Raw genomic sequence first — 25,010 nt, 5'->3', positions numbered from 1 at the left:
ACTGCAAAATAATGTGCACATCTGACAAGCCTACAGCTTTTATTAATCTAAAAATATAAATGCAAACCCACAGTAAACAGAACCTAATCTATGCACAGAGATTTCTGTAACACTACTGTGCTCTGTCATGAGTTCAGCCCTGGTATTCTGGTAACAGCCAGTAAACAAAGAGACAGCCACTGACAGGTGAGGATTCTTCTGTCTGTCACACATGTTGGCTGTTAGCTAGTGGTCACCAACATCTCCTCATCATCCTCTCTGGTGAGGATGGACAGTCATACATCAAGTAGTAGCCTTTCTGGTCAGCATATTATGAGTCCCCTAATGATCCACCCTCATTTTATACTGCAGAGACAGAAGTGAATGGATCCACCACCCTTGTAGGTTTTGGTTGTTTTTTTTTGTTTTTTTTGTTTTTTTTTGTTTTTGTTTTGTTTTGGTTTTTTTTGTTTGGTTTTTTGTTGTTGTTGGTTTTTTTGTTTGGTTTTTTTTTTTTTTTGAGCAATGGCAACAGGATTACTATTTTCCCCAGCACAGCACTTAAAAGATGAAGAATGGTTCTTGTGCTCTCCTTGGACATAGAAGGCATTTTCCGTTGTGAAGATCAGGCTCTGAAAACAGGTGGTACAGTGATCATTCATTACCTGTTATATGAACCTAATTCTGCTTTCAGAGAGCTCAAAGAACAACTCTGAGGTATGTTACCTTAAAAAGATCTAAATCAATTTAAATGAAAAAAACCTGTTAAGTCAGTGTATAAAGAATACCAGTGATATTAGAAAGTCCAGGATTGGAAATGCCTCAGTGCTAAGAAAAATTAATATTCAAGCCCCAGTAAATATTTAAGTTCAACTACTTCATGATGTGCAGCTAAAATACTGTTCCGCTCTGCTATAAAAATCTCATGCCAGAGTTTAAAAGCTGCCACAGGACCTGCGTCCCAAATGAAGAGCTATTTTACTTTCATCTACAGTTCCTTATTTCTGTATATTGTTCTGTGGGGTTTTTTCCTCTGGATTCTTAGCTGCTGTGGTAAATGGGGTTGGTGAATATAGAGTAGACTTGCTTTTGCCTAAGATATCATTAAAAAAAAAAAAACACAACCAACTTCCCCCCCCTGCCCCCCTCCACCATATGGTTCTGGCTTAAAAATATTTTCCCTTGAAAACTACCTTTGATCAATCATTTCTTTCTGACTTTTTTTTTCAAATTTAAAGCAACAGAATAAGTTTCAGTGCTGCCGTAACATTTGTTTTTATTGTGTTTGCTGGTTTAATCTCACTGTGAATGAGAAATAAAGCTCTTCTGCTTTATCTGCAAGTGCAAAGGCCCAGCTTCAAATTCATGAGAATGAGATTGCACAAATACTCAAAAGACATCACAGTAATCTTCAAATCTTCATATTCACATGAAAAGCAGTCTTTTCAGGAAAGAAAAAATCTCCCAATCAAAATTCAAGATTTATAAATAAGAACTCTGAGCACAAAGGAACTCTGTGTTTGCTGTAGAGTGTCATATGATGGCAAAAGCATATGAGGGTCACCCCAAGGATTGCATGATCTGGAACAAAACACGACATGCATTTCCTCCAGGAGAAGCAGGTCTGACAAACTCCATGTATTTGCAAAGCCTTGTCTTTTTGATCCCAATGTCTCATTAAATCTAGAAGAGGTTATTCTTACCCTCGTTAAATCTATCTTTCCTGGACATTTAGTGGTAATCCTCATTGAACTGCAAAGCCTGCCATGAAGGAGAATTACTTTGCATTGAGAGAGCTCATCTTGTAATAGAATTTAATGTAATATGACAGGCAACTTCTTTATTTTTGGGGAGAAAGAATATTTGTATGAACTGTGCTAACCAGTCACACTGTGTTTATTGGCCCTTTACTCTTACCCTTGCACACATGTGAATTAAATACCAAGGGACTGAAAACAATTAAAACCAGCCCAAGAAAAAGACCATATTTAATGGACATGGCCCAGTGCTTCAAAGCTTAAAGATGTTCATTGTATTGGGCACAAAGTAGAATTCGCAGCTAAGATTTAATAAAACTAAGACCTTTAGTTGCTTAGCAAGGTCCAGTTCATTGCAGGTTTCCAACCAGTTTCTAATCTTCTTCAACTTCTTTGAGACTAACACTGTGAATGCTAGAAATGACAGAAATATTGACAAGGCAGACTTGTTTCTATTATGACTTTCTTCATAACACATGAAGGGAAACAGCTCAGTACCTGAGACAGGTTAGAAGAAAAGGGCTTTACAGAGCTGGATATATATCTACTGCCTGCAACTCACTGAAAGGTGGCATCCCATGCTTGCTATTCAAGAGTCACAAACTGTGCTGTAAATGATCCCAAGATCATTTTGTTCCTCACAGTTTTAAAGGATTGCATGCCTTTCAATTCTGGTGGGAAGAAAGTTCCATTATTCAGGGGTGTTCCAGCAATTTCTTTTGTCTTCCCAAATCTGTACTGTTTTGCTCTTTTGCTGATAGTGTCAAACCACCTTTTCTTAGCTTTTATTCCTTCCAATCCCTAGCGGAGCTGCCAAGCAGATCCCTTCTTTTATTTGTTGCTTCTCTGCTGGAACTTCTCTCTGACTCCACAGGATTTACCTTTGCTGGAGACATGGCTTGTTTCCCAGATGTAAAGAAACTGACACTGGCCTTCTCTTACAATTTTGCTAGTCAAAAGCAATGGGCACAACTTGTTTAAATTGTTAACTCACTTCAGAATAACTTAACTGATTCTGGTCAGAGACACAAATTAAATGCTGCAGATGCCCAGACTGTAGATACTGAGTGCCTAAAATGAAAAATGATCCTATTCTCTAGAAAAAAAACCAACCTAAAAACCAAACCAAACCAAAATGCTGGCTAGGATGGGAAAGAATTGGACAGGAAATAAGTGGGTAATTTTAGGGGATACTGGTTATTTGGTGTTCTGGTGCTATATTTAACAAGTTTAAATGCTTAAAATAAAGCTTGTCTCAGCTTCACACTTTACAGCATGCACCTTGCTTTCATGAGAGCAAAGAATCTGGGAAATTTCCAAAAATTTTAAGTTTGTTTCTGCTGTTGAATCTCCATTATATCTGATAACCATGCAGCAGTAACTGGTGAGCTTGAATCTGTTCCAGTGAAAATGCTGTAGAGAAGACCCACCTCATTGTCCTAAAGGACAGGACTAATCTAAGAGCCATATCCATTTTTACAGCAATAAATGTCTGAAATCATTAATTGCATATTAAATTTGTGCATGTATATATGCTTTAAGGTAGGATTTTGAAAGCAACAGGTTGGATTTTCAAAGTGACAAGAAATCCAGATTGGTTCATCACTGATGAAATCTGCTTTCTTACTGTAGTTTATCTAGACCCTATTCATGGAGTTGATCAATGAATACATGAACAGCCACTTCTTTTATACTGGAATGATTAGTCCACAGAAATTAATTGGGGGAATGTAATGGCATAACTGCGTTTCCATTCCACCACAGCGCTGAGGTGCTCCACAGTATATTTCCACACTAATGCCTGCATCAACATTAGGTATTTCAGAGGGAAGGTAAAGAGCAATGACGAACTACTGGGTAATAAAAAATAGACTAAAGCCCAGCACAGATAACTTATCACTTTCGTGTTTTGTTGTTTTTTCCTTAAGGTAAATGCCTTTGTGACGACCATTTTACATGTCTTTGTGCTTTCAGATATAGATTGCTTGATAGGCAGTTCCGTTTTTCTCTGTATTATTTACTCCTTGTGATGAGAAGTTGGGATCTTAAATCTCAGAAAGCTTTCCTTTAAATATGTGCCTCACCCTAAGAGTCAGGGCTTTACCTCTGTGGAAGGAGCACTTCACAAGGGCTACGAAAGAGAGCATCACCGCCCAGCTCAGCTGCAGTCCCTCCCACCTACAGCGTCCTACTCCCTGTCCAGGCAGAGCAGTGAGTTAGGTGGCCCTTCAGGTCTGACTATTTAAGAAGCTATTGTTTCTTGGAATGGTCCCGAGAGGTGGGAAGAGGCTGGCAGGGTTTGGTCCCCTCAGACAAAATTCATATCTGAATTGTTCTTTGACACGTACATGGAAGAACAGGTCAGTCAGAGAAACCATGCACAGCCCGGGATCTCTCCTGGGCCTCAGCATGTATCCCGCAGCGGCCCCCAGCAGCTGTACTGAGAAGCTTTTGGCTCCAGGGGCAGTAGCCGGTGTAGTCTGTAGCCTTCAGAAAGGTTTCCCTTTCTATTGATTAAGACGTGATTTTGAGCTTCGCCCTCGGTTCGTCCTCTTTCTTACCGAAGAGACCCATAAACGCCTTCCCTATGGCATGCGAATGGTGATGAGCTTGGGCGCCCCTTGCTCCCTGCAGCCGCGTCCCGGAGCCCACCGGTTCACTCAGGGGGAGTAGAATGCCATCGGTTAGCCTAGGACTTGCCTGGCTCAGCGGGAGCTCCTCGTACAGCTGCCCGGGGTCCACGCAAGCCGCAGGCGCTGCATCCCCACGGCTGGGAGGGAAGGAGGCAGGGGAAGGTGTTCTCCCCCTCCCCTTGGCCCCCCGCTCCCGGCCCTGGGGAGGGGCCAGCCCCGGCGGGGGCTCCCTTTCCCTAGGCTTGAAGCAGCACCTGGTCCCCCGGCAGCCTGGCCGGCCTCTCCGTCGTGTCCCGCTGGCGCCTGGGCCGGGCCGGGGACACATCCCGCCTCAGCCGCCATCGCGGGCGCCGCGTCCCGCTGGCGGCGCCTTATGGCGCGATACAGCTGCAGTGGGAGGGAGAGGAAACCCACCCCCCTCGCCCGGCGGCCTCCTTTGTAACCGCCCGGCCCAGCTCAGCGCGTAGAGGCTCGGGGAGCGGCGGCAGGAGCAGATGGAGCCGGAGGGTAAGGCTACGCCCAGCCCCCCGCGCCCTAGCCGCGATTCCAAGAGAGCCCCGCGCTGGCCCGCCGAACTCTCGGTGGAGGCTGCGGCGGCCGCGGGGAGTCGGGCCGGGAGCGAGGCAGCGCGGGGGTCCCGGCGGGCCGCGGGGCCTCTGCGGCGCGGCGGTGAGGCTGGTTCCCATGACCGGCCCCGCTCCAGGTGTGCGGAGCCCCCGCCGCCGCTTTCCTCCCCTGCTCTGCCGTTTGCTCGCCGGCCGGCAGGCGAGCGGGCGCTGCCCCGCGCGGTCCCGCCGGCTCTGCTGGGGCCAGGGCCCCGCTCCGCCCGCGCCCTCAGCGGGGAGCCCGGGGGTCGGGCCGCTCCACCGGGGGAAGCGGGGGGCGCAGCGGAGCAGCCCGCACGGACCGAGGGGCGCGATCAACTAACTTTCTTTAACTGATTTTTTTGCTTTTCGTTCCCTGCCCCCGCGAGCGGCTGGCGCGGTTCTGATGCAAACCCATGGCCCGCGGGGCCGGCCCGCCCTCCTCAGGCTGGACCCGCAGCGGCGCTGGCTGCGCTACCCACGGCCTCTCAGGCGCCAGCTGCGGGCTCACCCCGAGCTGCTCCCGCACATGCAGCCTGAACTTGGCGTCCCTGTGCGGCTCACAATGGCCGGGAATCCATGTTTGAGTAAATGCATCACTGACTTGTGTAAATATATTTTTAGTTCTCCAAAAACCACACAAAATCAGTTCTGTTAAACATTCCAGTATAACTGCTATTTACTGTATTAGATTAAATTTATTTCCTACCAATCCATATTTAAGTACTTATGAAATGCTGAGGTTTTTTCCCTCCTTTTTAAATACCTTTTGGAACTGTTAGTACTCAAAACGTAAACGATTTCCAGGTGCAAATCAGAAATCTCTTAACCATAATGGTCTGTTGTGTTTAGCTGGCTGTCTCTGTAAAACCAAAATTCTCATGGGGGGAAGAAGAACAAAACAGAAAAAAAAAAAAAAGGGGAGGGGGGAGAGCCCTAAAACTCCTTATGAGATTCATGTTTAGAAAACTGGCCATGTGCATCGTAGCTGTTTTTTAAACCTCAGTACCTATATCACATTTTCCATTCCAAATATTAAGAGTGGTTTAGCTACGTTAAAGGGATATACTCTACCTTAGCTCCATTGCAAGCTTTAGGGAATTTTAATACAAAGGAAAATAGCTCTGCAACATAAAAGAATCTTGCAGTCCCTGATACGCAGTGGCACCAAGGAATGGGAGAGACTACTGGCAATTGTTAATGACCAAAACTGGTTTTGTTAAGAAGCAAATGGAGAATGGAAGGGGTTATGTATGGCGAACAATACATTGATAGAAGTATTCTTGCATTCTTTAGAAGTTTATCTTTCATAGAAAGCTGTTTTTCACAATGCTAGAAAGATGTTTTGGAGTTCATACTCCATCTAGCAGAGCTGTGTTTATATGAAATAAGCAAGCTGGGTTGTTCCTGATTTAGCTCACTTGTGACCCAGTTCTTTATATTGTATGTGTTCTTACATAAATGACTCTAAAGAAAAATGACAAAAATGAGACCGAGTTTGAAGGAACTCCTTATTTTTAAAGAAATAAATTCTTATTTTTAAAAAGTGTAAGTTTTCTGCCCTGCTTCTTGGATAGGTAAAAGCTGGATCAACATAGGAAAGATTATGGTGAGTTGCAGAGCTGCTGAAGTTCTCCACCTGCCCTGGATCCAGAGATATTCAGGCAGTTTGACTTCGGGCAACTCCTTGAGTACCAGTCTTCAATACATGAATTTTTAGAGGCTGGATGTCCCACATGGCTTGGAGCCTGCAGTAGTTGAAATGCCCAAGTTTGCAGCCTCCTGCTCTGTTAGGAAATCTGTAGATCTTGCTTGCTCTTGTGGCTCTGATGTGCTCTGCTTGCATAGTCCTGGCTGGAATCATTCTTAAATGGGGCTGGAATTGCTGTTGTCCACTCTTATTTGGTGCAGCTTCTTGCATTTAAATGTATGTCTAAAACTCTTGCTTAAAGTGAAGCTGGGGCTTTCTCTTTCCGGAAGATCTTTGTCTCTTGCCAAGTGTGCAGATCTAAGGCCTGTCAGGTATCTTCCATGGAGGCAGGGAAGAAGGATAAGGTTGATACTGGGTTGCCCTTTCCTTTAGGAAATCCAGTGTAGTGTACTAATGCTACAGAAATACTGACCAACACAATTCTTGTGGGTCTCTCCCTAAGTCCCCGACGTTGGCTGAGGTGATAACGTAGGACAAGGTTGGGACTGCAGAGTGTATTTGGTCTTGGAATCTCTCAGAGGTGCAAGAGAGAATATTTCATTCAAAACAATAAAAACAGTAGTGATGATGAAAAGCATAGGGATGATGTTCCTCATGGCTTTTTGTGTGGGATGAGCTTCTGTAGTGTAATCCAGAACAAGGAAGACTGCCTTAGGTCAGTAGTGATGGAAGTGAAATGTTGAAACCTTGTGACACCAGGAGTGATTTGGGAAGTCAGAATCCCAGGTGATAATTTTTCACTTATGCATTGTTCACACTGCAGTGTTTTCAAGGCAGTTTTTGTGGCTGGGTTTTCCAAAGTATTTCCAGTGGTTTTATACTCTGAGTTCCCTGATCAGGTTCAATGTGTTTGGTTTTGAGAGAGCTTTGTTCTCAGACAAGCTATGTGAGATGGAGTGATGTGGGCAATGCTACCCACTGAGATATGATCTAAAGTCCAACCATTTCCTACTGGTTTTCAATGAAAAACGTACATCTAACTTCTGCAGGAGGTTTTGACAACAGCATTGTCTTTTCATGTGTCTGCAAGCTCAAAGCACACTGAATGTTCCTGACAGAAGCATGTCTGTTCCTGCTGACCAAGCTCAATAGTTATGGATACATGGGTTTTTTTCCAGATTGTCTGGTCTTTTTTTTTTTTTTTTTTTTTTTTTTTTTTTTTTTAGGGATCTCGATAAGATTATTGGAGATCAATAATGGTCCTGCTTTGGTCAGTGAGTGTGACCCAGTGGTCTGTAGGGGAATTGAAAAGGCAGGGAATGTACATGCAGCAGTGATGTGATTAAAGCTTTAATTCCTCTGACTGTGCACTGGTTTCTACTAAAGCTACAAAATTGTGAAATGCTTTTGAGTAACATTAATTTTCTTCTTCAAGCTATTTTGTCAAAATTTACATTTTAATTTTTAAATTTAAATTTTTCAATTACTGAAAACTCAATTTGAAGCTAAAAGAGGTGACTCATAAAACCTAAGTAATGATATTTCTAGCTCCTTGGATGCAGATATTGTGTTAGGCTTTTGAGCCATTGATTGTGCAGATGTTAACTTGTTTGAGTGAACAGTGACAGATTAAAGGCAGTAATAACTACTTTGTTATCTGTTTGTATTGACGTTATCAAGTTTTAATGTGAAATTTGATGTTTCACTTGAGAGAACTGAATGACTTTCCATTGGCAATAATTCGCGATTCTTACGTAATGATGAATATTGATGCTCTTTTGAAAATATGTCTCTTGTTCCAAAATCTCTGAACTAGCTGCAAGTTCCTTTTGAGTAAAAAATAACATTATTTCATATATTTCTCAGATGAGGGAACAGAGTACATGACATGGGTTGATCTAAGAAGGACTTGGACATGAGTGAGAGGAGAGGGAAAATAAGAGGGAGTAACATTGAACTCCTTTCCATGATGTGACAGCTCTCAAGCCACACTGCGTGCCCGTCAACAGCTCTCAGGGCTCTCACTTTTTTTTGTCCTCTGCTGACTCCTTTGAACACCCCATTGAGAACTGATCTTGGCACCCCTGAGCACAGGACCCCAGACCTCCATGGTGAAAATCCATGTGAAATTGAAAACAGATGTCTACAGCTCAGTGTTGCCTTCTCTGGAGCATTTGGGAGGCAGTCAAGTCACAGAAAGAACCCTGACTGGTTTGGAGGTTATGAGTGGTGAAATTTGAGATGCCTTTGTTGGTGGAACAATAGTGAGGTATACTAGAAAGTGCTTCCAGGGGAACTTTTTTTCCTCTCCCTCTACTCTCCCTCCTCCCATTTCCAGCCAGCTCCTAAAAACAAGGGTTATTATAAGTAGACTTGCATTCTACACTTTGCAGTATCTTTTGTGTCTTGAAGGAATATGTCAAGTGTTACCGACTTTGGTGTTTTAAATGCCGGTGACTTTCTAGAGAGCTCAGAGTTACTAAAGGCAAGAATAACAATTTCTAAATTTTAAAATTTCATAGGCCTCTGGAGTTTAAATATGCTGGAAGTATACTTGTTCAGTGGGCACTCTAGAGGTTAGGTCAGAAGAAGACATTGAGCAGTGAATAGAGTATGTAGAATTAATGGTCTTCATGTCTGTTGTTAGTCATAGGAAAAACGCATCTTTTGGGATGACAGAAACTTCAAGGTGCTAACAGGGACAGAGCAGATCACTGGCCATTGCTGTGAGAGGTGACGAGCTCTGAAATGTTGTAGGTCCTCGTGCATTTCAGCATGGCCATGAGCAATTGCTTTACTGTAATTGCATTTTAAATTCCTGAAATGTCCCCTTTTGAAATATTGTTCTAGTTCTTTATTTCTTCTTTATTCATCTGACTTTATGCTGCTTCATAGAAATTCTTTTATTTAATAAATATTCAAGGAGAGAGCATTTTTATGCTGGACTATTGAGTAAATCAATTGCACATGGTATTTGCCATTTTTCTCTCTTCAAGCATTTTGAATAATCTCCACTGAAGTATACAGAATCACTGCTAAAACTGTGGTACCTATACAGTTAATTTCTGATACTCACTGAGCTGGTTAATTAATGTGAATAGCTAAAACACTGAGTCCGGAATTGACACTGGTTAGATGTACGTCTGGTTAGCCTGTTATTGGAAGCCCAACCTCTATCCTTGGGATGGAACATTTGGAGACAGTGTGTGCAAGCAGCATACACATCTGTACATGGCATCATGGCAATCTGGATTGAGATTTTTGGAGGATACCAGTCTTGATATTAAAGAATCTAATTTCTAAAAATCCGAAGAACCCAGTAGTCACAGAATTTTTTGAAAGACCGAGTGACATGTAAATATCACTTGGATGTCAGAGGTTTCTCCTCTTTATTTTATACTTCTGAAAAGCAGGCAGTATTTTATACCTCTGAAAAACAGGCAAGTATCTGATTGTAATGAAGGAATTTAACACTGGGCTCTAGTTTTCTTAAACTCTTGGCCTCTTTTTATTCTTTCTTTCTGGGCATGCAGGCTCTGAGCAGAAATTCTCTCTTGGTAACTTAACCCTGAGCAAATATTTACATTCATGAAATTCTTGCTACTTCAGTAATCATTTTGAGCCTTGAGATTGGACAGAGTGAAAGTTAATGTATCAAACATTGGGGCAAGGAGCTGTGAAAGGAAGACCAAAGAAGCCTCCAAACATGGGTTTACCATGTTTGATATTAATCACCTGCTAAGTGTAATTTGGTTGTCACTTCCAGAATGGCAGCTACAGAAATACTGTGTTTTCTGCCACTGGCCCTATGTGTCTGATGGAGGCTTGTGATTTGAATTTCACCCGCAGCTTTAAAAAGCTGAATAAAAATGTTTGTGTAAAAACTGAAAGGAATGAAGTAGTAGAAGAGAATACTGAAATAGAAAAGAAGGAAAAAGTGAGTACAGCGCAAAAAAAAACTGGTAGGGGTGTAGGAAGACATTTTGAAGAAAGGGGGTTTTAAAGTCAAAATTAGTAAGTAATCTGAAATTTGTAGAAGAGGAAACCTGTAAAAATGCTCTGGGAGATTAACCTGTGGGCACTGCAGAAGTAAGGGAAAAGTTCTCCAGGATAAGACCAACAGAGAGCTGAATAAATACGGTTAAGGAAGGGGTGATCTTTCTGCAGACCAGTGAATGGAAATACTGCCAGATCTCAGCTTCCCATGGGTTTGGTTTTTTTCCTAGATTTTGCTATCACAATCCAGCATCATGACCTGTGCTGGCTGCAAAAGACAGGGGATGAGTGTCTACTCAGTTCTCGCACCCTTTGGGGGAGAAATTTGCAAGATGGAGCATGGAGCCTCTCAGTGGAGGATGGATCTTCCTCACACAAGCCCACCTTGGCCACATCTTTAGAGATGTGCTTGGAGCCCCAGGGATTGGATAGTGTTCTGGCCCTTGGATCAACCACTGCAGCTCCATGCTGCTGCCAGTGAGCTGTCAGGAGAGCAGGGGTGTGCACACCTGCATGGGATAGCTGAACACATAACCCAGTACAAGCTGGGCATTGTATTCTCTCCTAAATTGGATGGGAAAGGGGATTGTGCCCCCATAGGTAAAACTGTGATGTTGGTTGACATAGTTGTACTGGAGCTGTGGCTGAACCTACAAACACTGACAATGATTAAGGAACAGGCCCCAGGCTGTAGTAGTGTACAGCTGCATCCTGGAGCCCTTAGGGGTTTGTTTTGAAGTGTCCTGGTTTGAAGGACAGGTGTCTGCCAATAAAGGCAGAAGCTCCTCTTTGAAATAGAGAATTTAATTCCTATCTCTCCCGAGTATTATAATTGTTTGAATCAGAAACTCTGAGGCAGAGATAAGGGGGTAGCCGTAACAGCTCTTTACTAATATATCTAGCCGTACAAACAGAAACAACAGCAGCTATTAAAAATTAACAACAAAACAGAGCAAATAACTCAGTTCCAGCCCTTTCTTTAGCCACAGACACACTCTGCCTGTGTCTGTTCCCGGTGATGAAAAACGTGGCAGGGCCCGCACAGCTGCGGAGGTGGCAGACGGGAGGCGGGAGGAGGCGGCAGCGGCCGCGCTGTGTCTCAGGTGGGAGCGGGGTGGAGGAACAGCTCCCCGCTCACCGTTTGAGTCCTGGTGGTCAGCTATGTCCTCCGAGGCAGGAGGCTGGAGCAGAGCAGATGCAGGGCAGAGTGCCTGGCTCCCCCCGCGTTCTCACCGCGTGCGCTGGAGACCGGGCGTCCTCTGACTGCGAGCTCGCCGGATGAGTGAGCAGTCCCCCCCCGGAAACCAGCCCCCCACTTACTCTTTTGTCTAGAGTCGTCAAAAGAGCATGGGTGTAACCTGGCGGGTCTCGTTAGCATGATAATGGGAAAAATTCTTTAAACTGAGACAGTGAGAGAACAAAACCCAACCCTCAACATGAAGTAACATATATGGTTTTTCTCTTCAAAATTTTTTCCCATTTTTATTTTGTTTGTTGAGTATCTGCAAGGCCCCTGACTGGGGGTAGATGAATTTTGCCTGGAGGAAAACCTCAGCCATTCCAATTTCCTGTTGGAGCCAGGTGTTCCACCTCTCTGAATCGCTCTTACTGGCTTTGGGAGTCATTCATGCAGAGTGAAGTTTCCCATGGACGAACAAATAGTGCTGCCTGCTGAGCTCTCCCGGATCTGTTTTACTAATTGCTATTGAAATTCTCACAACCTGTTTCTTGGCTGTAGAAATGCAGAGCCAAATATCAACAATAGGGGGAGAAGTCCCCCTCTAATTATTGTGCCGTTAAGAAACGCATTTCTTAATTTTTTTTTTTCATCTTATGCAAATACATGCCTTGCTTTGCCATTCCTAATTTGCTGATAGAAGTGCAAGTGTTCACAGCTAGGGAAGAGTAAGATTTCCTCAAAATAGTAAAATAAAAATAATAATTTTTAAAAATTTTGTCTCATCTGTACTGCATGGAGTTGGAACTGGGTGTTTGGTTTGAGTTACGCCTGTTTGATCTTGATGGTTGTGCAGTCAAAAAGGTTACTTCACTTGGAATGTAGAACAGATGCTTTCTTATTCACTTAAAAGGATAGTCTGGTGTTTTGTTGGTATTTCCCAGACCATGCAAGTCCAAAAAGTTATTTTTAAAACTGCTAATCCTCTTCTTAGGACAAAGAAACTGATGAAGCAAATTTTGAGGATAGGAGAGCTGCTGTATTACTTGTCCATCTACTTCAGGGCTCTGGCCACAGACTGAAAACCTTTGTAGCAAACGGTTATGGAATAGCTGGCAGCAAGAGGTGGTTTTATTATTTCTTTTCTTTCCTCTACACTCAATTGTTTAAAAATTCCATTGTATCTTAAAGCTGGAGGGTTCATAGTCTCACAGAATTCATGGCCTCCATGGATATTGATATTTTCTTATGGCTGGTAGGAGAATTTCTAGTTCAGAAACAGTATAGAGAGTTGGGCCACTGTTTTACTTGTATGTTTGAAGTGTTAAAATGTTGTATCATGACACTATGTCATGTTGGTGGATGTTCCACCCTGCTCCTCTGTGCTGAGTGTTGCATTTTGGGTTTGAGCTGACCCATTCAAAGCTGTAAGGAGCCCACAGGTGAGTTGCCTTCAACTGCACAGTGTGCACTATTTTATTGCTCCCTTTTCTCTCCTCCCTCTTGGTTGGATTAGGTTTCACCATGGAAATTGAGAAGGATCTTGCTGAATGATTTTTGACAGCAGAACCTCTATAGGGTGGTGGTTTCCTGTCTCTTCAATGGAGGGTCAGAAATCCAGGAGTCAAAGGTGGTGGCTGTAATTTGGGAGAGGCTTGGTGAAATGCTCATAAAAATCTTAAACCTTGAGAACACAGGTTTTAAATTTGGCTGTTCGATTCCCCTGTATCTGCTTTTGCACCTGTATTGCTTGAGTCCCACAACCACAAAGGTATTGTATGCTAAGAGTATATTCCAAAGCTGATAAATGCATTAGATTACCCTGTCTCCTGTTTTCTAATCTGTTCCATCAGCTTTATTGGATGAACATCAAACTCCTGTTGAGTCCTGGTCATCTATTTTTTCCACTTCACAGTGCCTGAGAGGTCCTTGAGTACTACTGATGTGGCTCAGCTATTGCCTTTTTTTTTTTTTTTCTTTCTTCTCATTTCCAGCTGTTCTTGGTCTCTTCCCTCTGACATATTCCAGTTCTGTGGAAGCTCCAGGATATTCCTGATGACATCTAACCCAAGATGTTTCTGCTGTGACATCTGCTTGGCTGACTAGTAAAAATTAATAAACCCTGAGTTACTACAGTTTGAGCTGAACTTAGCCTAGATCTTCATATCCTTCTAGAGACCATTTTTGCATTTTGTGCAGTACTTTCAGCCCTCTAAAACTTTTAGTTTTTTTATCTAAAACATTAAGGTTTACATAGATTGTTTATGGAGTTATGATAACTCTGTGCTGCCATTTCTCTGATTTTAATTTTATTTAATTTAATCCCCACACCCCACTGAATTTATGTTCCTCTGTCTTGGGATGGAAGAAGTAATCTTACATATTAAATGAGACTTTTGAGCATGTAGTCTCTTGGTTTAGCTTGCAGAATTCTGCGTGTGGTGATATGATTAATAACAAAATCCATCATCATTGTAATTCCTTAGTACCATGCATCCCATAGGCACCTACTGAGGAGGTGCTTGGCACTAAATCTGATTTTTTATTTCACCGGATAACGGGGAAGATGAGACTTAATCTAATATCCATTTGATTAGTAAATCAGTATATTGATCTATCTTTTTGAAATGCATTAAAGATGTTTAAATGACATGTGCCTTATTTTCTAAAAATACTGCAGAATCATAATTTGCAGTAAAGGCCTTAAAATACTTTTTTATGAAATAAAATTGTTTTTTCTTTTTAAAATATTAGTAAGAGTTTTCAAAGGGAGCAACAGTTATAGAAAGGGGAGTAGTTCAAATGTGATTCTGTAACTTCCATTTTGGTTTTGTTTATTTTTTTAACACTTGAAAATCGGACTGTGCTTTAAGGATTTTTTAAGTTTATGCTGGGGATTGCAGTGGTTTGCCCTTGCTGAGAAGGCTTGGGGCAGACCTTCAAATCCAAATCCTTATTTTTCAGTCTGATGTAGGGATGATTGCACTCCTTTATTTCACTTAGAAGCAGAGTATCTTTTCAACAACTTTGGTGTTAAAAGACATGACCCAAAGAAATTTTATTGTTTTCCCCCTGATGATTCTGCTGCCAGATAAATATATTGGAGGGAAGTCACACTTTCAGGGATTAACACAGGCTGGAGTAACATAAGGCCTTGTCTAAACAGAGTAGGCAGTGCTTTGCCTGGTATTGCTTCTTGAATGTCTTCTAATGTCAGTACAGGACTAGAGCTGATCAGCCAGATTGCTTGCACAGAGTTTCCCAGAGAAAGGGAACCTGTTAGAAAAACACTTATCCAAAAAGGATCTGAACTGGAAATATGGTGGTAATGTTCAAGTTACTGTTGGATTTATAATGAGAGTTCTGCTTAAAATGATGCTTCTTAATTATGTGTATTTTTAGGTGATGCTCAGCTAGGTAATAGACTTGTATAAATGTGTCTACTGAATGTGTAATTAATGTCCAGAATAAAAGTAATATAATTAACAAAATTTTTCTTCATAAGGACCACATTTATCAAATAGGTTTGTCTTTTCTTTTTTAGCAATCTGGTCTAGTGGAAAGTGTCTCTGCCCATGATAGGGGCATTGGAATGTAGTGGTCATTAAGGTCACTTCCAATGCAAACCATGTGTGATTCTATAATTCTATGAATAGGCAGAAACTGGGTGTACATTGTTGCGCTTCCTTGTTTTAGCTCTGACTTGTAGTGAGTTTGGTTTTCAGTGATGAAAATGTGTTGCTGCCTCTTTAGCTGACACTGAATTTGTCCCCTCTCCTTGCACCCAGCTAGCCTATTCAAGATGCGGTGTGGAGTCTTCATTTCAACTTGCTGGTAAACTTGATTAAACTTTAGTGTCCAATTTTTTTTTTTCCTCTTCCTTTTTGAATACATTAAATGCATTTTTTAAGAGCTGGATGTCACAATTGCAGGATTTGAACTAGTTTGTTTAAACAAAAAGCCCACAAAAACTGGAAGTCTGTATTTTTTCCACCCTGTTATTTTTACGTTTACTTAGTGGCAGTCATGATAGAGGCTGATTTAGCAGGATTTGAAGTTCAGCACAGCTGTGGATTTCTACAGCAGTTTATAGATAGCTTAGAAATAAATGTTTTTAGAGGCTAGAGAGTGACAGTGTTTGGTTCTTTTGTCTGGCTGAAATTTGTAGCATATTCATTAAAGATATTGACATCTCTGGTCTCTTACTTGGAGCTGACCTTGATAGGTCAGCGTTGCTGCTCTCTGTCAATCCCACCCATTACATCTGTTCTCTGTGTAGTCTGAATACAAGGGCTAAAATTGAATTAAATGGATTTTCTGTTTTTGTTGATTACTGATATTAAATCTAATGTGTTTTTTGGCTTGGATTTTGTCTTGTAGCGTTAGGATTTTTTGTTTTAACTAGTTGCTTTTTGAAAGAAATCAGGAGTATGACTTCCTTCTTTCCAGTCTGATTTTTCGGTGCTAACAATTGTCTCCTAAATGTTAGACCTGAGCTGACAGATCCACACTCCATCAGGCAGCCTTGCTTCTGAATACATTCCCAGCAAACTAACTTTTCCAGAAAGTTAATGCAGACACCTCCAGTTCCTTCCTTCAGCTTCTGTCATACTGACTATGTAAAAAGAGCTATTTGTATTTAGATTTGATTAGTTTCCCTGTGCTAGTCTCCAAATTTGGAGCACTCTTTAAGCTCTCTGCTGCCAAAACAACTTGCAGGTAGTCAGCTCCTGCCTTATTGGGGCTGTCCATGTAAACTCAGCTGAGGTCTGGCCACCATGGCTAAGAATCTTCTGCCTAGGAAGATACCGAAATCTTTGTTACAAGTACTCCTTTGGGGGTGTTTTTCTTGTTTTTGTTGGGGGATTTGTAGAGGTTTTTTCTGGGAGGAGGGATGCTGTGCTTGGTTTTGTTTTATTTTTTTTGTTTGGGGTTTTATTTTGTTTGTTTTGGGGTTTTTTGTGTGTATTTGGTTTTAATGAAGACCTTCAAAACTAACATCATGTGTTGTATACCTGCTGGAATAGCTTCATCCCAGTGGAGCAAACAGCAGATCCTTGTCAGTACGAGTTCAGCCTTAGTTTGCATTATATGTTACTGGATCCTTGGATGAGTTGAGAGAAGATAAATTTACTGAAAACAGCAGTGAGGTGAGAAAATGAACATTAAGGGCAACAGTAGTAATACAGAATGAGCATGAGAGAGGCCAACGATTCACGTGCTCATCACCACACAGAACACCTGACAATACCTGACCACACCATGCTGTGCCGCCTGCAAGGGACCCCTCCCCCCATCCTGGAAAATGATGTGAAGTGGTATGGAATAACTTGAGTTCTACACTAAAAATTAACCCCATCGTGGCTGGAACCAGGACGCGTGATTTTTTTGGGATGGCACTTCAGAAACAAGCACTGATACTTGAGTTTTCAGTGCTGAAGTCAGCCTGCGATACTAAGCAGACCCACAGTACAGCAGAGGAAAAATGGTGACCAGTGTCTTGTTAGGGGAGGAAAATGCTCTTCTGAGTTCATGAGGGTTCAGTATATTCACTTGTGGTTATATTCAGCTTTGTAAGAAAATGGATATTTATTTTCCCAAGATTTAGGTCCCAAGTATGCTCAGAGATCTGAATCGTATGTAGAGCTCCCTACAAGTCATGTTATGACTGTTCTCCATATTCATTCTCCCTAGATTATCTTTAAAAGCCTTTGAGGACGCAGATTGTAAAGTATTTTTAGTTTAAGATCTGGGGTGCTTAACAACTGAAGTTTTTCTTCAGCATGTCAATAACATTAGGAAAAAGCCCAGGCTATTCTAAATAGTTTTTCTATTATCTCTTCCACTGTCTATTTACAGACATGATATGAGTTTTATTGTTTATATGGCATGAAAGACTTTGGTCCCTAAGAGCAGGAAATGACAGGGAAAAAAAAAATGTTTACTGCCTCTTACATCCCTCTGTTCCAATGGGAAAATAAAAGTAGGAACAAAATCTTGGTTTTTTCCCCCTTCATTTTCCTCTTTGTCAGAGGGGATGTATTTGTTACAGTAGAAATTGATTGAAGAAGTTCCTTTTGTGCATCAGCTTGTGAAGTAGATGGGTCCGTCTGGAAAGACTAGATTTCTTTCAGTTCGGGAGATTAGGAAAAATTGCAGCAGTCAAAGAAAAATATTTGTCATTCTTGAAGTAAATATAAGATTTTTAGTGATCAGTAGCTCAGGTGGTTACTTGAGGGCAGGGGAAGAAAGGGATTCTGAAAAGTAGGTAAATTTGGGTTCTGCCAAAGAAAGGAGCTTTGCAATGATCATGTTCATTGGGGAATAGTCTAAACTGTTGGCTCTGCCAACTCTGGGGGTCCTGCAGGCAGTCAGTGGTAACAGAGGATGTCTTGCCATCTTATAATGGCTGATCAGGTCTAAAAGAAGAAAGTAAATTTCTGCATTTCTGACCTGTTCATCAGTGAGTGCTCTGCTGCTGTTACAGGAAATTCCTAATTGCTAATATTGTCAGTAATGCTCCCCTGCCCCCTTACCCCCTTGAGTTAATACTGTGCTGGGAGCCAGCAGTCTTGGCACTAACACCAAAGGCAAAATTAGAAAGATGAATGTTTAAGGAATCTCTAAGACGTATATTAGGAAAAGATTCCTTTAGTTAGAAGCTGGTGTTGTGGTGGAGTTACATCTTTTTGTATTGGATAAAGTGGCATTTGACTGAGTCCTCAGAAGACCACAGATCTCCTTCACTGGGAAAAGGGGGTGTTGTAGGAAACTCAAGATGTGGTCCTTCTAATTTTTGTAAATCTCTGTCCTGGTTTGAAGGACAGGTATCTGCCAATAAAGGCAGAAGCTTCTCTTTGAAATGGAGAATGTAAACCCCCTCCCTCCAAATGATTATAATTTTGAAATTAAGGGGCTCTCAGGCAAAGATATGGAAATCAGGAATAACAGTTCTTTACTAGGAAAATTAAAATAGAAATACAGTATTTCAAAGAACAATCCCAAAACACTGACTGAGTCAGAATACAGTCTGACACCCTGTCAGTCAGTCAGGGTGTTGGTAGCAGTCCCATTAAATGGTGGCTACGGTCCCCCTGCAGTGACAGATGTGATTCAGTTGAATCTGTGGTCCTGTAGAAGGTGCAGTTTTCCTCTGAAGGTCCAGAGATGATGTGGAAAGGTCCAGTGTTCCTCTGGAATCCAGTGGAAAGAAGGTAACTTGCTGTCCAAAATCTCAGTTTTTATCTAGGTAGGAAGTGTTTGGCTCCTCCCCCTGGCTGGAGCATCTCCCAGTGGGATGATGTAATTTTATCAGTCATACAGTGGGACTCAATGACCCAGTAGCAGATGATATCTTCCTGGAGGGAGGATGGGTTGTGGTTGTGGAAAAGATAAAGATGATTGTCCCACCTTGTCTTAAAGATGGCCCATTAGCAGATAGTATGTGCCATGGAGATAAGGAAATCACTACCCCACCTGGTTATAACAGATGGTGATAGAATACAAATTTTCTGGCCATATCAATCCAACACAATCTCTCAGCTTCTTTCCATGCTCCTAAACACAAAGTTTGCAATCCCTAATGGGGCATGAGTACTCCTCACTGAAGTGGCTTTAAAAACATAACAAAACAAACACAAACAAACAAACCCCCACAAAACAAAAAAGCTGAAAAGAGCCATTGCCAGGATCACGACAAAATTATTATTTTCTATCCATTTTAATGGTTCAATTTGAAAAGTAATCCCCCCTCCAATGAACATATTACTTTAAAGACATTGATTTTGAAAGATAATTGTTTTTCAAATGTTATTATTATTTGTCTACAGGAGCTTCATTAGTAGGATTTTCTTGTAATTTTTCTTCTTGGCTCAGTCTCTTCTCTTTAGTGATAAAATAGAGATGTCTGTTTTTTAAAATCATTGTATCAGAGCTGATTAATGTTGGTTGACAGAGAAGTGCAGGATGTATGTTTCAAAGGCACAGAAAGAAATAGGAAGTTTAATTTCTAGTTAAATATTTGATTTTTTTAATTTAAACATTTGCAGCATCCCTGTTGACCTTGATTAAGAAATCTGATTCTTTATTCCTTTTATGATATTTTTTTCTTCATGAGGGAAAACAGCTTGCTATTTCACCAAAATTGTCCGTTTTTCTTTAAAGCTCCAGTTTCAGATTCAGGTAGTTACATATGGATGTCAGATTAGATATTAAAAACTGAATAATAAATGTTTGATTGGGATTTTTCAATGTCTTTGTTGAAGGCATACAGCTTTTTAGTAGCTTTAGGATAGTAAGTCATAAAAAATTTGCATTTCCCAAATTAAAGAGAGGTAAGTCCACCAAATCCCTGAATGTGTTATAAGAATGTTATGGTTGATCCTCTTATAAATATCTGCACCTGGCAGAGGTTTGGGCTTCTGTTCTTTCCATCTCTGAGGCCATAGGTAAATGTTGTCTCTGTTTAGTTCGTTTATTTTTTTCTCCCTAGTAAAATTTTTTTGTGAGACATCCTTTGGTGCAGTTCTGTGTCAATCCACCAGATGACACTTGATGTTTAAGGATGAAAATATGAGTGGTCCTGCATTAAAAATACTGTATTCTTATGTTGACTTAGAAAAAAATTCAGAACATCTTATTTCCAAAGTGTTTTCATATGATACTTTTAAAATTTGAGGGGTGTGTACAGATGATATTCTCCATGCCTGGGAGTGTTCAAGGCCAGCCTGGATTGGGCTTGGAGCAGCCTGGGATAGTGGAAGGTGTTCTTGCCCATGGCAGGGTAAGGGATGAAATAAGCCTTGAGGGCTCTTCTATGATTCTATACTCTTGTTTAATGAGAGGTTACTGGTAGGAGCAAAGACCCTCAGATGGGTGATTTCTTATCATGTTAAACTCATCAGAAGGTGAGTAGTTTTGACATACATTTGTGTGGTAGATCTCTGGTGCCTTTGCAGGTTTTACCACAATATTGACAGCAATTACAAATCCTCCAAGCTGGGATGAAATAGTTTAGAGGCCATGGCATGCATTTGTCATGTTCTCTGCTGTCCTCCATCTTCCCTTACCACCTGTTCCCCAAATTGTTTATTTTTCACTTTCACTCCTTTTTCACAACTTTTCTTATAATGTTCATGGTCAACTCTTTTGTTCCACTTCAGTTTTGTCACAAAACCCCATAAAAGAATTAGACCAAAACCATAAAGCAGTAACTGAGACAAACGGAGCTTTTAAATTGTGTTTGAAAGAAATTTGAAATTGAACAAGGGATTTGTTACGCATCTCTAATTAGAGGCAAGGCTAAGTGAGCATGACAGATTATTGATGATAAACCTCAGTCCTGTTTAAACATCTGTTGAAACTCAGCTTAATAAGTGACAGCAGATTATTGCTGCCTCAGATGCAGTTCCTGTGGAACTCTGGAGGAGCTGTGTTGTGGTGTGTTTGCAGGACCAGTTCCAGCAATCCTCGGGCTCTGTCCACTGTGCAAGGTTTACTACAAGTGTCCAGGAAATTGTCCTTCTTAAAATCAACTTGTTTTAATAAAAAATAAAAAAAAGATCTAGAGTATTCTCAGGGTGTACTACCAAAGGAGGCAAAAGATGCATAAAAATTATTTTCTTTTGGATTAAAGAGGATCTGAACAGCTCTTGAAGGCAGGCAGAAGACTGCAATGTTCCAAGGGCAACAAAATATTTACCTTAATATGAACGTGAAATTACTTGTGTGGAAAATCATGTTTTACAGGTTGGGGAAGAGTGGAGTGGGACACCAGTCACAGGGTGGTTCAATGTGGCTCTGTTTTACTGCTGTTGGCATTAACTGAGGGCATAGGTGGTTTGTTTGACTCCATTTACACACATTTTCTCACGGTGGGAAACTTGGGAATTTCTTGGAAGTGTTCTGCCTTTAGTATCTCGTCTTGTGCCCTACCTTTTTTTTTCTGTAGTCCAACAGGTCCAAGTTTTGCTTTGTTTCATAATCAGTACAGTAGTTTTCCACCTTTTTCATACAGAGATCCTAATTTTTCATATTCATTTAACAATATAGAAGGACGTTTCCTTGAGAAAATGCAGGTTTTTTTGAGCTAAGAGTTCATTGCCAAATGTTTGTCTAAAGTATGTCATTAGTATAGAGGGAACAAATGATAACCAGCCAAATCAAAACCTCTTGGCAGCAAGATACAACAAAGAGCTTTTTGGGCTGTCTTGTGCCAAAAGTTTAAACCCATATGAGAGATTGTGCTTAAAAGAACAACATTCAAACCAGAAGCTCTAGATGCCATAGAACAGGCAAGTTAGTGCAAGACAAGTGAATTGTAACTTTGTTCCTCATCCAGGTTGCAGTTTCATGATTGTTTGAAAAATCAAAGGATGAAAGTAAATCCTCCTTCAGCAGCTGCTGACCTAGTTCTGGTTCCAGAGCATCTCAGGCCAGGCTCTGGTCACAGAGCAGTGCTCTCCGAATTGCCATGCTCAGCACCCAAAATAACAGCTGGCAAAATTCAAAGAACTGAGTCACTTGATTTGTGGTTCTTTGTCTGAGTCCCTTCAGCAAAAACCTGCAAAATCTCAGATAGGAGGTGTTTGGATGCCTGTAATTGATATATTGTTTCATGTGAATGGAAATGTTACTTCATTGGGATTTTTGGAGAGTTTTGAAAAATACCTTTTGTATAATAAGATAATTATTAAGTCTGATTAATTATGATTGAACACATTCCAAAATCCAAGATGAGGGCTCTAGAAATTACAGACTGGATTCATTTGGATTTTGCAGATCTTTGTACAGGCACTGATTTTGGATCAATGCAATACTGAAATTAGTAGGATTTCTTTAATTTTTATTTTTTTAATTTGTATCTATAAAGCTTTAGCTTTTCCTTTGGTATGGAGTGAGAAGCATGGATTTGCCAGGTCAAGCAAGTGGGCTGCTGCTGGCTCCTGGCAAGGAAATGAGAGCATGTGTACCTCTTAGGTCTAGTAGAGAAATGAGTAATTGAGTGAATTGTAACCTTTGTCTTTACAACAAAGGATAAATTGAAAGGCAAAACTAAACAAAAATACTTTTGCTTTGTTTTTCATGAAAGTGGGCTAATTACAAAAGCTGTAGAATAAAGCCTTAAATATAAAAGCTTTTTTCATAAATCAGAAGTAGAGCAATAGTCCATGTGAAAATTGCTGATATAATCACAGGCTCTTTGTTACTGTGCAAATTTCTGCAGAGCAAATTTTCTTAACACCATTTTTGATGTTTCTGAATTAATTTGGAAACTAAGTAAGAGAAGGAAGACCTCTGGTGGTCCAATTGGATGTTTAAGTAGAGGAAAACAGTGTAGCATTCTGTCTGCTCCAGCAGGAGGTGCTGCATTGAACCGGAAAGAAGCCCAGAGGGGAAGTCTCCTATTTCTCCCTGTGCTGGGCACTGGTGGGGCTGTTCGTCATATCCTGGGTTCAGTTTTGGGCCCCTCATGATAGGAAAGACCTTGAGGGTCTGGAGTGTGTCTAGGAAAAAGAACAGAGCTGGGGGAGGGTCTGGAGCACCAGGAATGGCTGGGGGGGGCTCAGCCTGGAGAAAAGGAGGGTCAGGGGAGACTTTGTCTCTCTCCATAACTCCCTGACAGGAAGAGGGCAGCCAGAGGGGGATCATGATCTACTCCCAGGGAACAAGGGACAGGACAACAGGAAATGATCTCTTCCTCACCAAAGAAGATTTAGCCTGGCTATTAAGGAAAAGTTCCTTCACTGAAAGTGAAGCATTGGACAGGCTGCCCAGGGCAGTGGTGGAGTCACACTCCCTGGAAGTGTTCAAAAAATGTTGTTGTGGTACTTGAGGACATGGTATAATGGTGAACATGATGGTGCTGGGTTGGTGTTTGGACTTGATGGTCTTCCAAGTGTTTTCCAGCCTTAAATGATTCTATGTTTCTATTGGAGAGTTCTGTCACCTTTAGTAACGAAAAACAGATGTTAATTCAATGAAACCTTCCACCTTTTTTTGTTGAAGACTGCTGTATTTTTGATGGAATTTGGATGGGAATGGGCGCTTGTTTTGGACATGCCATATTTACATTATAGATCCTTACAGAAATATGGTTTCTGTTCCAGATAATGTTACTTTGATATAAATCTTTATATGAGCCTATCTGCCTTTTTCCATGTGCTAACAAGTATCTTTAAAAACAATTTTTAATGGGCTTGTGAAAATTAATCCAAGGCTCTTTTACATGTGGAAGACAAAATCTTTGATCTATTAAACCTTGTATGGCAGCAGTGGGATGACCCTATTTCATCATGCCATGAAGAGGATTTACATTCTTTGAAAAATGGGTTTTGATTTAAACCTTGATTTAAACCAAATTTCTTTCAAATACACTACTGCTCAGTGCAACTGAATCCATATGGGATAATACTCTGTTCTTTTTACTGCTTCTTGCATGAAATGCTATTATGATACTAACTTCTCTGCATGGTGTCAATCTCTGCATGCTTCTTCATTTTTTCTTTCACTGCAGAATTGTGCTTTCTGTTTGCACTGGGCTGTGACTAATGTACAGATTCAATTTCTGTAGTGCCAGTGATGTTTTGCCAATGTTTTAGTGGGGGATTCCCACAAGAATTCCCCTGCCTCTCCCATGTGGAGGAGTTGCAGGCACCAAAAATACACGTACTTCAGTTATTTCCTTTGTGGGGTGGGAGAAAAAAGGCTCCTATTTATTTCTTTTTCTTTGAAACTATACTACCAGCTTGCTAACTGGTGCTGAAGGGAGTTAGCCCTGTCCCAGGAGCTGGGTAGGATGCTGGCCAGGAGTCCATGCTACAGTTTTGTTTCTGCTGTGAAACCTTGGCAACACTTTCCTCTTTTAAAAAAAATTTCTTTCATTTTCAAGTATTCTTTATTTGGACTGTGAACAAAGCCTGTGTTTAGTAAGTATTTGTACAGTGCCTATCTCGATGGGCTTTGCTTTCCTTTGGGATTGTTTGGTGCCTTTGTAGGAATAATAAAATTAAAACCTGTGATTTGTCTAACAAGCTGCTATTAAAGTGCTCTCACCAAGAGCAAGCCCTGGTGTTCCACATCCCTGAGCTTCCAAAAAACTGTGAAATCCCTGGAAATGCAGCTGGCAAGTTACCTACATTATACGTACACCTGTATTCAGCTAATTGCAGAGATACATTCTCCTCACTGATGACTTCAGAATGTCACAGAACTGAGCACAGTGTGCTGCTCTTG

General features: G+C 41.2%; 1 protein-coding gene across 2 annotated transcripts in view; it reads left to right on the top strand.

Annotated features, from left to right (window-relative positions):
• Nucleotides 1–4,565: 4,565 nt before the first annotated feature.
• FGD3 (FYVE, RhoGEF and PH domain containing 3) overlaps nucleotides 4,566–25,010 on the top strand; it is a 94,424-nt gene continuing 73,979 nt past the window's right edge. The window contains exon 1 of one of the 2 annotated variants that reach the window (XM_056501612.1): nucleotides 4,566–4,876. In XM_056501612.1, coding sequence (XP_056357587.1) covers nucleotides 4,864–4,876 — 13 coding nt within the window. In that variant the 5' untranslated portion in view covers nucleotides 4,566–4,863. The remainder of the gene's footprint in view (nucleotides 4,877–25,010) is intronic. The other variant, XM_056501614.1, reaches the window with a different exon arrangement.

The sequence above is a fragment of the Oenanthe melanoleuca genome, chromosome 12, assembly GCF_029582105.1.
Source record: "Oenanthe melanoleuca isolate GR-GAL-2019-014 chromosome 12, OMel1.0, whole genome shotgun sequence".
NCBI classification, from domain to species: Eukaryota; Metazoa; Chordata; class Aves; order Passeriformes; family Muscicapidae; genus Oenanthe; species Oenanthe melanoleuca.
This window is presented reverse-complemented; position numbering and strand designations above follow the sequence as displayed.